Source organism: Schistocerca gregaria, chromosome 4 (assembly GCF_023897955.1).
Source record: "Schistocerca gregaria isolate iqSchGreg1 chromosome 4, iqSchGreg1.2, whole genome shotgun sequence".
Lineage (NCBI taxonomy): Eukaryota > Metazoa > Arthropoda > Insecta > Orthoptera > Acrididae > Schistocerca > Schistocerca gregaria.
Window position 1 is genome coordinate 131494937 of NC_064923.1, and position 15867 is coordinate 131510803.

Below are 15867 nucleotides of genomic sequence, written 5' to 3' on the forward strand. Positions count from 1 at the left end.
CCAAATGTTTAACCAAACATTATGTACTCGGTCACTCGAGATGCCCCACAGCACTAGCAATGTCACACACCTGAACTCTTCCGTCATCCATCACCATATCATGGATTTTATCAATGATTTCTGGAGTTGTAACCTCCACAGGGCGCCCATAATGTCCAGCATCACTTGTGCCCATATGGCTACTCCCAAAATTTTGAAACCACTTATAAACTGTTCTAATGGAAGGTCCAGAGTCACCGTAATGTTTATCAAGCTTCTCTTTAATCTCCTCAGGCGTTTTGCCTATCATAAAGTAATGTTTAATCAAATGGTTCAAATGTCCCTGAGCACTATGGGACTTAACATCTGAGGTCATCAGTCCCCTAGAACTTAGTAACTACTTAAACCTAACTAACCTAAGGACATCACACACATCCATGACCGAGGCAGGATTCGAACCTGCGACCGTAGCGGTAGCGCGGTTCCAGACTGAAGCGCCTAGAACCACTCGGCCACACCGGCCGGCAATGTTTAATCACGACATGAAATTCTTCTTCGTGCAATTTTTGACAATCGCTCGACTTCCTTGATTCACATGAATGCCAAACACAAAGAAATAGTTGAATTTTATCCATAATGGATGCAGATGAACTACGTGACTGTTCCTTTCAGGGTGTTGAATGAAAACCGCTACCAGTCACAATTGAAGGTATTTATTTACAGCACGACCGGTTTCAGGCTTTTGCCCATCTTCAGGTGCTTACATTCAGAAACGTCACATGTTTCTGAATGTAAGCACCTGAAGATGGGCAAAAGCCTGAAACCGGTCGTGCTGTAAATAAATACCTTCAATTGTGACTGGTAGCGGTTTTCATTCAACACCCACAAAGAAATAGACCAATATGGTTGAAACTTGGTGTGGGTTCTTTTCAAAGATACTACTACCTGAACATAACCTCGATTCGCGCTGGTGGTGCAATCTCTCGGACTTTGCAAGGACTTTTCAAACGCCCCTCGTAGGTGGAGAAATGTATGTGCAAATGAGAACTTGAAGACATCTAGAAGTGAAGATAAAAAGTACCAGTGCACTTTATTTTCGCTGTTTGGTGAATGCTTTGATCGTCTTTTCTTGTAGATTACCGTGGTTTATACGTTGCTTGTACAACAAAATTAACAGCGCAAACAAAAGCTTTCTCGCTCAGAAGATGGGGATCACTTCTATGAAATTCTATCATCCTGCGTTTCTTGGCTGGTTCCCTGTAATTGGAGGCGCTATTGTAGTAACAGTTTACAATCGCGTATGTGCTATTTGTTCTTGTGACTTAACTTTTGATGACGGACGATTTCATGGAAATCATGTTTTCCTAAAATAATATTCGCTTCTGCTTTGTAGTTGTGCCTGGTGGAAGAGCTAGACGGCGTACTGTAAGGCTCTCAATGTTGCAGGCTGGTCCATCTGCTTGACGATGTGATGAGCCCCATAGCTATGACGCAGTTTGTGGTGGGCGCCGTCAACGCCTGTATGGTGCTCTTCCCGGCTACATACGTGAGTAAGGCGCACTTTTCAGGAAAATATAAATCTGTTCTGTGCCATCGTTCAATCGTAGTCACAGTACTAAGCCTATTCGTTATATTATGGTCCGTTCGGTCGCGAAATGAAAACCACAGTGAAAATCAAAAATGTTTTATTTGCAACAGTTAGCTCTACACCTTCCAGTTGCTTCCCTACAAAGTCGCCGCTCCGACATAGACACCGCAGCGTAGTACCAACTTTACAATACCCTCGTTGCGAAAGATAGCCGCCTCCGATTTTCGCCAATCCTCTACACTGGTCTACAGCTCGTTGTCTATCCCAAAACGTTTATGTGAGCTGACATGAAACTCAGAGGGAGCCAAATCCATGCTGTATGATCAAACAGTTGCCATCGAAAACGCTGCAGGAGCGTCTTCAGTGCCCTTGCAGTGTGCGGCCAAGAATTGTCACGAAGAAACAAATGCATTACAATTACGTTGTGTGGACTGCATGAAATCAGGTGAAATCTCTCAGCAGGCACTCATACTTGGCGGGAGGGAATATTTTCAGGGCACCTTTACGTGTACACCGTGCATTCAGAAATGAAAAGAGCGACGTGACGTGATCGACGGCATACTCCAGACACTGTCGAAAACATCTGTGGAAAGCTTCATCGGATTTTCAGTGTGGTTTCCACTTGGCGACCAACTGAACCTTAATAAACGAATAGCCCAGGTCAATAATAACTCGCACTGTGTTACATGTACATTTGTTGAAAATTCACCAAGGAAGCAAAAATCTGCACTGAGCATTTGCTGCTCGTTCGAAAGATGGCAAACATAAGTTCACCAGATAAAAAATTATTGACACCTCAAAAAACCACAGTGATCTTCCTGAAGTGCTTGAGATAGTATGGAACTGGTGCCAAGCGGTCATGTAACACTCCAGTGATGATGCAAGACGTGGTACTCAGGTGGTGCTTATTCGACATTTGGTGACTGGTTTTTGTTATTTATTGGTTATATAACTATATTTACACTGACGTGACGCGAGGCTAATATCGTGTCGGATCTCGTTTTGCCCAACATGGTGCGGAAACTGTACGTGGCACGGGCTCAAGAAGTTGTTGGAAGTCCTCTGCAGAAATACTGAGCCAAGCTGCCTCTACTGCGTCCATGACTGCGAAATGTTAGCGGTGCAGGATTCTGTGCTCGAACTGACCCCTCGATTATGTCCCACAAATGTTCGATGGGATTCATGTCGGCCGTTCTGGGTGGCGATGTTGTGCTGTTAGCAAAGGCACTCGCGTCGGTCGTCTGCTGCCGTAGCCAATGAACGCCAGAATTTGCCGCACTGTCCTAAGGGATACGTTCGTCGTACGTCCTACAAAGATTTCTGCTGTTATTTCACGTAGCGTTGCTTGTCTTAGCACTGACAAGCAAACGGGGTTGCTTTCGGTCGATAAAAATGGTTCAAATGGCTCTGAGCACTATATGACTTAACTTCTGAGGTCATCAGTCCCCTAGAACTACTTAAAACTAACTAACCTAAGGACATCACACACATCCAAGCCCGAGGCAGGATTCGAGCCTGCGACCGTAGCGGTCGCGCGGTTCCAGACTGTAGCGCCTAGAACCGCTCGGCCACCCCGGCCGGCTTTCGGTCTATAAGTGAAGGCTGCCGGCTACTGCGTTGACCGTGGTGAGAGGTGCCTGAAATTTGGTATTCTCGGCACAATCTTGACACTGTATATCTCGGAGTAGTGAATTCCCTGGCGATTTCCGAAATCAAATCTCCCATGCGTCTAACTCCATCTGCCATTACGCGTTCATAGTCTGTTAATTCCTGACGTGCTGTCATAATCACGTTGGACACCTTTTTACACGAATCGCCTTAGTACAAATGACAGCCCCCCAAATAGCTCAAATGGTTCAAATGGCTCTGAGCTCTATGGGACTTAACATCTGAGGTCATCAGTCCCCTAGAACTACTTAAACCTAACTAACTTAAGGACATCACACACATCCATGCCCGAGGCAGGATTCGAACCTGCGACCGTAGCGGTCGCGCGGTTCCAGACTGGAGCGCCTAGAACCGCTCGGCCACGCGCCCCAATGCACTGCCCATTTTATATCTTGTGTACACAATACTACCGTCACCCGTATATGCACATACCGCTGTCACATTACTTTTGTAACCTCAGGTATAGCAGCCGGAATCAGCGCATTACAACGGGCAGACATGAAGACGGTACGAAATGTCAGAAAGAAGGTATTGTGTTTCGATGTGAACAAAGTAGACCGATTTGTAGTTGTATCAACGCTGTCTTTCTAGTGGGTCTATAACAACTGGTGCATCGTATTCAGCCATGAAACACGGAACAAGAACAGTGTTTGTAAAAAGATCCTAATCGAGAGGGGCCGCAGATGAGTGTCACACATTGTCAGTGGCGATCCGGTTTCAAAACTGACAGGAACTGTTGCTGTCAGTAAATGCAATCCTTTCTCAACCCATTTCCGATCGAACGCTGTGAAGGGAGCTACATACACTGGACGTTTGGAGTGAGGTGCAAGGGTTCTCTCAGCCGGAACAGCTTTCGGGCACCGGAGATTTAAAATAGCACACATGTATGAAATTGGAACGTAACTATAATTTGCTTCTGCTCTGGCACCAGTGAATGTGGCAATCGGTGATCAACATGATGTCATGGGCGGGGTCGTGATCGACGTACTCGTGTGTGTGTGTGTGTGTGTGTGTGTGTGTGTGTGTGTGTGTGTGTGTACAGTACACCCATTGCTACTTTATCGTTCTGATTACAAGAAATTGTACTTTAAAAATTCTGGATTTCACAACATTATGTTGTAAAAAAAACGATTCGTTTTTTGTTGATGAGTTGGGGGAGGGGCGGATTTGTATGGTTTGTGCGTTTTTAGAAATTAAGCACTGGCGAGGGAGCCGGCCGCTGTTGCTGGGAGGTTCTAGGCGCTTCAGTACGGAGCCGCGCGACCGCTACGGTCGCAGGTTCGAATCCTGCCCCGGGCTGGGTGTGTGTGATGTCCTTAGGTTAGTTAGGTTTAAGTAGTTCTAAGTTCTAGGGGACTGACGATGTTAAGTCCCATAGTTCTCCGAGCCATTTGAACTGCGAAGTGCCTCGCGACAAATCATTGCTGACAGCGGCAGATAAAACTACAGTAAATGTCTTCAGTGGGTCAAACAAACATAAACTTGATAGTATCTAATTGGAGGTGTGTAGCTCGTCCGTCGAGTCGCGATTTTCCTCCTTTTTAAATGATACAAGATGCTGATTGCGCCGAATCCCGAAGGATATCTTTAACCTATAGTGTGTGGACGGTGTATTTCAGGCTTGGGAATGTTTCTTTGGTGTTTTGGGGGTACTTTTTGTACCATTTCTTTGTAGCCATTCATTCAGATTACCCTGAACATTCTCGATGACTAAGTGCTGTCCTTCCTACTACATCTTAATGATGAGTATGTTGTTGACGCTCTCTTCCTCCAAAATGTCAACAGCAGTGCTCATAGGGCTGTAAGCATACGTCCCTGGTTTGATGAACATCTAAAAACACCCAAAAACACTATCCCACCTCGATTGACACCTTGAAACAAAGGTACCCAGATTTTTGTTACTGCTTATTACTTGACATTTTTAGAAATTTGGGAGTACCATTACACTTGACTTTTTAGAAATGTGGGTGTACCACTATAGCTTGTTTACTTTTTAATGAACCCTGAGGTGAGGCTGAGAGGTTTCCGTTACTATGCAATTCTAAAACTAGTCTGTTGTAATGCATTTATCTAGTTAGTATTAGTTTTAATAAAATATGCTATCCATTCGGATTATTTTTCACGGAACGCAGATTTCGTTTGAAAAACGTCAGTAGATTTACCAGCATCTCAGAGAGCTTAGAACCTTGATGACGAAGAAGGTTTTATGCTTCGATTTGGAAGCGTTTCTTTGTGTACAACGCTTTTGGTTATCATTGGCTTCTGCACCGACCTTTACCGTAAAGCCAAATTGTTAGTAGCTTTCATCATACTTGCTTTAAGCCGTTAAAATATCATTTATTGCGATTGCAGTTTCAGCACATGGTCATTTTCAAGCATTCTGAAAGCAATCAGTCACCAAATAAAATATGCGTACTTACAAAATTGACATATGTTGAAAAATGAAATTTTCAAAGCTGCTTGTAACCTTCTTATTGTCAGTAACATAAAGCTGTGACATGCTGGGATACAGTTCCCAGCAGTGTAAAAGCAAATGCATGTGGCGGTATGAGTTTATTCGCTGTTCCATACACCGCGTGAGTACACGTTAGAAAGCTGGTGAAATAACGGCAGATATGATAAAAACTTTAAGTCAAAATCTCATGTAGCAGGTGCCGTAGACGGACCACAGTAGCACACACTTTACAAACTACATGATATCGATTCTAAATATTACCATCTTTGGACTCTGTTCTTTGCATGTTTGCATCGTTTTATCGTATCCGCTGTTGTTATTCCGCCAACTTTCTAATGTGCGCACGCATGATGTATGGAACAGCGTATACATCTACACCACCACATTCATTTTCTTTTACACTGCTGGGAACAATATTCCTGCATGTCACAGCTTTATGTTATTGGGTGGAATACAATATTCCGTGTAAGTAGCTTTGAAATTTGTATGTATCGACGTTTGTCAGTTCTGTGATTCATATATTTTATTTGGTAAGTGATTGCTTCCAGAATGTTTGGAAATGGCAATGCGTTGACATTGAAATCGCAGTAAATAATATTTTAACAGCCTAAAACGAAATGACCTCATTTAAAAATTTCACGAAGACTGTGGACCCAGTCCTCATCAAAATTCTACTGTGCAGCAAGAGCTGTAGAGTTTCGATGCTTGGTACAGCGACTGGCAGTTGATCCTCAACATACACCATACAGGAATATAACGTACTGCGCATAAAAAGGCAGAAAGATCAGTAATTGTGTGATTACATGATTGCACAAGAATCACTGCAAGCAGTCACATCCACAAAATATCGAATAGTATGCGCACGGAATGATTTAAAGTGGGACGAACACGTAAATCTAATTCTAGGCAAGGCAAATGCCAGACAGATTCACTGGAAAAATCCTAAGAAAGTGTAGCCCTCCACAAAGGAGGTAGCCTACGAAACCCTCATTCGACCAGTGCTTGAATATTGCTATTCAGTCGGGGATCTGTACCAGATGGTATTTATTGAGGAATTAGAGAAGACTCAAAGAAGAGCTGCACGTTTCGCTACAGGTTCATTTAGCAAATGCGAAAGCGTCAGGAAGACAATCAACCAACTCAGATGCAAATGCTGCAAGATAGGCGTTCTGTATCATGCTGTAATTTACAGTTAAAGTTCCGAGAGCGAACGTTCTAGAAGAATCTGCGAATATATTGCTCCCTTCTAAGGATCTCTCGGAAATATCATGAAATTAAAACTGAAGACATTCGAGCACACACGAAAGCTTACCAACAACCGTTCATCCCACAGACCGTTCATAACTGGAACAGTGAAGGGTGGGGAAGGGGAGTGACAGTCTACAACGACTCTTTAAATAGGAACAGTATTATCAGGCTTATTCTCATATAGGGGAGAGGTGACCGGTAATATCGGAAATAATTAATAGCATAGAAAAAGTTTTAATTAACATTATCGATATATAATCTCTCATCAGAATAATGCCCGCAGCAAGGTAGAGCTTCAGGGGAATCAAAGAGGTTTTAACGCGGTTACTTTTGTTTCTAAATTCTACTGTATAAACGATAGCGGGGATTGTTAGTTCTCTTGCCTTGTTTTCTGCGCTCTGAATAAGTATATGTAGCTGCGACGTGCGATATATCTGGCATTTCCATGTGCGCAAGAGCAAGTAGCGCTCAGTATTAACTCTATTACATGCCGAATAACCATAACAGGATCTGTGGGCTATACGCAGGGACGTTAAATTGAACATAAGAACGGTATTGGACACTTAGCTTTGCGAAAGTAAAAGCATACGTAGTTTGAATGACTGTATCGAAGTATAGCAACGGATCATAGTCCTTGCTATAACATCTTTGAGTGACGAACTATAAAAATCACGGACATTTTAATAGCCGTAATTGCTGAGAGTAATTGTAGGATCAACCCACCTTTTCCCTATATACAAAAGGCCATCATTCATGATCGTTTGATTATTATTAAAAGTTGTTAATAAAAAACTAAAGTGATAGCCACAATAGCGTGTGTATTAGCTAACGATAATCATAAACAAGCTGCAAACTGTATCTCTGGATGAGGGAAGTTCCGATTATGATATATTACAAAGCGTAAATTGTGACTTAAAAGCTAATTAACATTTCATTTCCAGTCGGACAGAGATAATACAAAATCAGAAACAGTGCGGATAAGTAGTAACGTCGGAAAGAGGAAGTTGAAATAATAACTAACATCCAAAGACGTTATTAACTATCTTGTCTTCGGTAACGCAGCAACAAATGAAGGGTGATCGACTGTGCAAAAAGTCAACATAAATTACACTCCTGGAAATTGAAATAAGAACACCGTGAATTCATTGTCCCAGGAAGGGGAAACTTTATTGACACATTCCTGGGGTCAGATACATCACATGATCACACTGACAGAACCACAGGCACATAGACACAGGCAACAGAGCATGCACAATGTCGCCACTAGTACAGTGTATATCCACCTTTCGCAGCAATGCAGGCTGCTATTCTCCCATGGAGACGATCGTAGAGATGCTGGATGTAGTCCTGTGGAACGGCTTGCCATGCCATTTCCACCTGGCGCCTCAGTTGGACCAGCGTTCGTGCTGGACGTGCAGACCGCGTGAGACGACGCTTCATCCAGTCCCAAACATGCTCAATGGGGGACAAATCCGGAGATCTTGCTGGCCAGGGTAGTTGACTTACACCTTCTAGAGCACGTTGGGTGGCACGGGATACATGCGGACGTGTATTGTCCTGTTGGAACAGCAAGTTGCCTTCCCGGTCTAGGAATGGTAGAACGATGGGTTCGATGACGGTTTGGATGTACTGTGCACTATTCAGTGTCCCCTCAACGATCACCAGAGGTGTACGGCCAGTGTAGGAGGTCGCTCCCCACACCATGATGCCGGGTGTTGGCCCTGTGTGCCTCGGTCGTATGCAGTCCTGATTGTGGCGCTCACCTGCACGGCGCCAAACACGCATACGACCATCATTGGCACCAAGACAGAAGCGACTCTCATCGCTGAAGACGACACGTCTCCATTCGTCCCTCCATTCACGCTTGTCGCGACACCACTGGAGGCGGGCTGCACGATGTTGAGGCGTGAGCGGAAGACGGCCTAACGGTGTGCGGGACTGTAGCCCAGCTTCATGGAGACGGTTGCGAATGGTCCTCGCCGATACCCCAGGAGCAACAGTGTCCCTAATTTGCTGGGAAGTGGCGGTGCGGTCCCCTACGGCACTGCGTAGGATCCTACGGTCTTGGCGTGCATCCGTGCGTCGCTGCGGTCCGGTCCCAGGTCGACGGGCACGTGCACCTTCTGCCGACCACTGGCGACAACATCGATGTACTGTGGAGACCTCACGCCCCACGTGTTGAGCAATTCGGCGGTACGTCCACCCGGCCTCCCGCATGCCCACTATACGCCCTCGCTCAAAGTCCGTCAACTGCACATACGGTTCACGTCCACGCTGTCGCGGCATGCTACCAGTGTTAAAGACTGCGATGGAGCTCCGTATGCCAAGGCGAACTGGCTGGCACTGACGGCGGCGGTGCACAAATGCTGCGCAGCTAGCGCCATTCGACTGCCAACACCGCGGTTCCTGGTGTGTCCGCTGTGCCGTGCGTGTGATCATTGCTTGTACAGCCCTCTCGCAGTGTCCGGAGCAAGTATGGTGGGTCTGACACACCGGTGTCAATGCGTTCTTTTTTCCATTTCCAGGAGTGTATTTTTATGTAAAACCGAAATTTAATCGCCGTTATACAGAAGATGTTTGTGGCTGCTCCATCTGATATGTGGATATAACGAAAAGTCGGACATATACAGTAGATAACAACATCAGTAGCTTACGTTAGAGGAGTCGGCGGCAGCATATCGACTGAGGGCGTCTACAAGTAGCACACAAAGTACCCTCCGCTACACACTGTTAGGGGCTTGCGGATTTTCAGTGTAGATGGGGATATAGCAGGTAATTATATGAAATCTAATCATCAATAAATGGTTTCAGGTGGATGTGGTTTACCCGAAGAAACTTGCGGAGTCTGTCCGTCGCCGAAGTCATATGCCAGACAGGATACGATATTAAGATATTGCATTGCCCGTGTTGGCAAAAGTACAATGCAACATTCCTTCGGACATGTGTGATATAGAAAGTAATTTTTTTTAACTGGACAAGAGGAAGTATAGGAACTGAAATAAAAGAAAAAATGAGGCATGTGAGTAATAAACGCCTAACGAGCAAAATACGAGTGTGCGGAATATCAGGCCAGCTCTGTGACTAGACTGGAAAATTTCTTGAAAATAGAACACAGCATTTCATTCTCAACAGAGAGAAATCTTCAGACGTAAAACTGTCGTGTAACTGTGTCTGGTCATTCAGTACTAAGCTTTGGCAAATTGAGTTATGTTTATTAATTTCCATTACTTCAAGGTAGTTCTTCTTCCTTACCTTATGGATGAGATGTAATACTTCATGTAGCTTCTTGTAACTACGACTTTTTTTTCAATAAGGTGCTCTGCAGAAGCAGAATCGCTTTTCCAACTTCTATGGTATTTCTTCAAGCGGGTGCATGTTGCCCTGTGAGACTGACCCGATATAAATTGCCACAATTACAGGTGTTTTGTATATTCATCTGTTCTCCATAGCTGAAGTCCTGTCTTTACCATAGGGCAAGAAGTGTCCAATAGTGTTGTGTACTTAAAATGAGGTTTTAAGGCTCCTGCATTTAAAGTTTCCGGCTACGTTCAGCGAAACTTTTCTTAAATATGGAATTGTGCACCATTTATTGCGTACTCGAGGTGGTGGGTGCAGAATACGATAAAGAAGAGAGCACACTTTCTACTTTTTTTGTACATTATGGAGTCCACTGACGTAGGAGAGTGTCCATTAATTGATGTTATTTGTTAATTCAATTTGGAAGTTGTCTTCACTCGAGTAGCTGAATATTAGGCCACGTATCATTGAACGAAAGGCAGCATTATTATGAGTCACCTTGTGTTGAGAATCGTCAGGTATTACAGTACCGTTGTGGTAGGTTTCCTATAAACCTTGAAAGTATGAATATGATCACTGATGTCTATGATAAAGGGCGAAAACCAGTTTGTGAAATCAATAATAAATATTATAGAATATTACACTAGTGTTGTGTGTGTTTTCATCCATAATTTACAAAATATTCTGCCAAGAACCGGCGGAACAATCAACCAATGAACCTATTTTTTTGTCCGGTGTGCTCATAACTAATCGTGTGTTCGAGATTCTTTTCGTGTTGTTATAATATTTAATCTCTGGAAAGGGTTTCTACAGACTTCTGACGTATTGTGACCAGAATCTCTTTCCTTCCATAATACCGAAAAGCCATCTGCCAAATTTTTCTGAGAAATGGGACGAAGCGTCATACGGTTCTCTCGCAACACTGGAGACAGAAGTTAGGTCGTACGTGAAACGCCATCTACACTCATGTTCATAAATTAAGGATAATTGTAGAATGTGGTGCCACGCGACGTGGCACTACACAAAACTGATGCTAATAGCATAGGCACACAGGGAACGCACACGACGCAGATCTGTAAGTCCACGGTATTGGTGATAAGTTGAGAAAACCGTCCCGAAACTCATGCGATACAAAAGGCCACTGTTTCCCGCCCATGTACCCCAACATCAATATGAGATATGATCACCTTGCGCACGTACACAGGCCGCACAATGGGTTTGCATACTCTGGATCAGGAGGTCGAGCAGGTTCTGGGTGTAGCCTCCCATTCTTGCACCAGTGACTGTCGGAGCTCCTGAAGTGGTTTGAAGACGTGCAGCGATACGTCGACCGAGAGCATCCCAGACGTCTCGATGGGGTTTAGGTCTGGAGAACAGGCAGACCACTCCATTCGCCTGGTGTCTTCTGTTTCAAGGTACTCCTCCATAATGGCAGCTCGGCGGAGCCGTGCGTTATCATCCATCAGGAGGAATGTGGGACCATTGCACCCCTGAAAAGGCGGACATACTGGTGCAAAATGACGTCCCGATACACCTGACCTGTTACAGTTCCTCTGTCAAAGACATGCAGGGGTGTACGTGCACCAATCATAATCCCATCCCACACCATCAAACCACGACCTCCATACAGGTCCCTTTCAAGGATATTAAGTGGTTGGTATCTGGTTCCTGGTTCACGCCATATGAAAACCCGGCGAGAATCACTGTTCAGACTATACCTGGACTTGTCCGTGAACATAACCTGGGACCACTGCTCCAATGAGCATGTACTGCGTTCTTGACACCAGGCTTTACGGGCTCTCCTGTGACCAGGGGTCAGTGGAATGCGCCTTGCAGGTCTCCGGGCGAATAAACCACATCTGTTCAGTCGTCTGCAGAGTGTGTGTCTGGAGACAACTGTTTCAGTGGCTGTAGTAAGAACCCGAGCAAGGCTGCCTGCAGTACTCCGTGGCCGTCTGCGTTCACTGATGGTGACATATCGGTCTTGTGTACACTGTGGACGTCCCGTACTGTAGTGCCTGGACACGTTACCTGTCTGCTGGAATCGTTGCATAATCTTGAGATCACACTTTGTGGCACACTGAGGGCCCGTGCTACGACCTGCTGTGTTTGACCAGACTCCAGTCACCCTACTATTCTACCCCACATAACGACATCAATATGTGTTCTTTGAGCCACTATCAATACACAGTCACCATTAGCTTGTCTGAAAACGTCTGCACACTTACTTGATGCACCGTACTCTGACATGCACCAACACACCTCTGCGTATGTGGACTGCTGCGAGCGCCACCGTGCGACGACCGCAGGTCAAATGCACCACATGGTCATACGCTGAGGTGATTTAAACCCGCAAGCAGCCCACCAGACTTTCTTTCACCATGTATCAGCATTATCCTTAATTTATGAACATGAGTGTAGTTATAAACTTCCAGTTCCGACCAGGGTTTCTGAATTGTTTGCCTTGTTCATCAGGAGAATGCTGAAACTAAGAGTCTCTCCCAAACATTCCTAGCTGACAGTCGCTATGCCCTGTTCTCAGTGTTGCTGTGTTTGCAGAGCACTGACGTGGGAGCCGTCCTCAAGTGCTGGGCTGCCCTGCCTATGGTGGGCATCCAGATCTTCCTGTACTGCTCGGGAGCCCACGACATCATGGAGCAGGTAAGACAGCCTCTAGACAGCAACCTACTGCTAGTGCTACTAGTAAACCCACGTGGAGACTTGTACCATGCGCAGGACACCTGCAAACTTCATCGAACAGAGTGAGACAGAGATCAAGGACGTGACAATCCTTGAATGAACAAAGTAAGAGCAGATGGACTATCAGACCAATTGTGTGAGGAGTTCCTAGATAACAGAACGCAGCATGTCACTCTCAATGGAGAGAAGTCTTCCGAAGTAAGAGTGATTTCAGGTGCGCCACAGGGGAGTGTCATAGGACGGTTGCTATTCACAATGTACATAAATGACCTGGTGGATGACATCGGAAGTTCACTGAGGATTTTTGCAGATGATGCTGTGGTGTATCGAGAGGTTGTAACAATGGAAAATTGTACTGAAATGCAGGAGGACCTGCAGCGAATTGACACATGGTGCAGGGAATGGTAATTGAATCTCAATGTAGACAAGTGTAATGTGCTGCGAATACATAGAAAGAAAGATCCCTTATCATTTAGCTACAAAATAGCAGGTCAGCAACTGGAAGCAGTTAATTCCATAAATTATCTGGGAGTACGCATTAGGAGTGATTTAAAATGGAATGATCATATAAAGTTGATCGTCGGTAAAGCAGATGCCAGACTGAGATTCATTGAAAGAATCCTAAGGAAATGCAATCCGAAAACAAAGGAAGTAGGTTACAGTACGCTTGTTCGCCCACTGCTTGAATACTGCTCAGCAGTGTGGGATCCGTAACAGATAGGGTTGATAGAAGCGATAGAGAAGATCCAACGGAGAGCAGCGCTCTTCGTTACAGGATCATTTAGTAATCGCGAAAGCTTTACGGAGATGATAGATAAACTCCAGTGGAAGATTCTGCAGGAGAGACGCTCAGTAGCTCGGTACGGGCTTTTGTTAAAGTTTCGAGAACATACCTTCACCGAAGAGTCAAGCATAATATTGCTCCCTCCTACTTATATGTCGCGAAGAGACCATGAGGATAAAATCAGAGAGATGAGAGCCCACACAGAAGCATACCGACAATCCTTCTTTCAACGAACAATACGAGACTGAAATAGAAGGGAGAAACGATAGAGGTCAGGTGGCTTGCGGAGTATGGATGTAGATGTAGATGTAGATCCTGTGCGTAGAAGTTAAGGATAGTGAAAAAATGAAAACACATTTTCTCAACATTGTCGTTGAATTGATGCAAGACTAGGGAACAACTTCTGTTGTTTCCTAAGCCTCAGATATCGGTTAAAAGGCGTCGTGGTTCAGCTGCGAACATCTTTTTTGAATGAAATGTTTTATTCCTCACTTAGACTACGTGGTAATATAGGTGCTGGCTGTTATGAGCCAAAGGGTCCACTGTTCTCCTTATGTAAACCAACTGGCACTTACCCTAGTATCATTATGTAAACAAACCGCTCACTTGTGATCTTAGTTTTGTTTATTTACCACCTAATTAATGGCCAACAGTCATAATTTTAATTAGCTCAATTTATGATCCAAGATGGGCACTGATTAGTAAAGCTGTGCTCTTCTTTAGCCTAATGTTAATTATCATAATTTATAATTCATGTTACGTTTTACCTTAGTGGCCATAATTTATGATCCAAAAATGTCTGTTTTCCTTTCCCCTTTCAGTTAGTGCATTCCTATTAATCCCGCACCACCACCCTGCCCATCACCGCCTCTCTTCTGGCACCCAGCATCATGAGACACAACTTAGCATTCGTGCTCTCTTCCTCGATCAAACAGCAGCAGCAGCAAATTCAGGTGATATTCACAACTTCGTTTTTCACTATTTCTAGCAGAGTTCCAAGCCCAATAGTATTTTCTGCAAGCACATGTACATATGAGGCTGCTTACAGTTCTAGGGCTGTTTGTTACAATTCTGCCCATTTTCTCCCACTTTTTAAGAAAACACAACTTCCAAAGTGCACTTATATCCCAAATTAAACAATTTCTGGAATAGATTATTCAACAACAAATACGTTTCTGCTACATATTACCTGCAAGCACTAACCTCTTTCGATTTCTGCTTACAGTTTTGGGAAAATTCGTTACAGTTTTGTCTATTCCATCAGAGTAATACAAATACACATGAGAATTTTAAATCATTAACAGGTACCACCAATATCTCATGTTAAACAATTTCCGCAATGCGTTATCTAACAACAAACATGCTCTTGCTACGCACCAGGTCTACGTTTCACTGTAAGGAAACTACCCTTGCATTATTAGTGACTTAAAAAACAATGATGTCACTATCAGTTCGCCTAAGAGGAGTCATCATTATAAGATTAAACGGAATTGGTAAATAAAGATAGGAACGTTTCTACAGTAACAGCGTACATCGGTAAATTACACTAAGATCGCATACTTGTGCCTTTACCACTGAGATAAGATGGGGGAACCAATAACACCTTTATGTAAAAACACATAAAATGCTGGATGTGTTCCCCACTGCCCGTGTAAAGCCCGCCACTGCACAGCACCCAACCGAGCTCGTCCCGTCTCTGAGCAGCATTGCGTCACTAACCACTGTCGCCGCTCCAAAGAGTGCCACCGCGAAGTTTTCCTTGTAACCTCTGCTACATGTCTGTCGGTCCATCGCAACGCTCCTGCTACCTACTACAGTGTATGCTTGTTGATATCACTACGTCTTCTAAATGCGAAGAAAAGGAGATAAATAATATGGATATGCCTCAGCCGATGTCTGAAATAAGTAATAGAAACCTCCGCTCCGCCGGACAAACACATGCAAGTGGTGGCTAGAACAATGATCCTTTGTGCTCTATAAACGCCTTCCCCATCCATCCATCCTCCACAGACTTGTTCCTGGAGGTCAGCTCGGGCCCTAGCGGGGAGCAGACACATCGCCGACCGCCAGTTCAAATGGTTCAAATGGCTCTGAGCACTATGGGACTCAACTGCTGTGGTCATTAGTTCCCTAGAACCCAGAACTACT

At 44.5% G+C, this 15867-nt stretch overlaps 1 protein-coding gene across 1 annotated transcript in view; it reads left to right on the forward strand.

Moving 5' to 3' along the window:
• The window catches only part of LOC126267516 (odorant receptor 7a-like), an 83641-nt gene that overhangs the window by 13356 nt on the left and 54418 nt on the right, over positions 1-15867 (forward strand). Inside the window, exon 2 of the mRNA XM_049972817.1 lies at positions 1426-1525. Coding sequence (XP_049828774.1) covers positions 1426-1525 — 100 coding nt within the window. The remainder of the gene's footprint in view (positions 1-1425; positions 1526-15867) is intronic.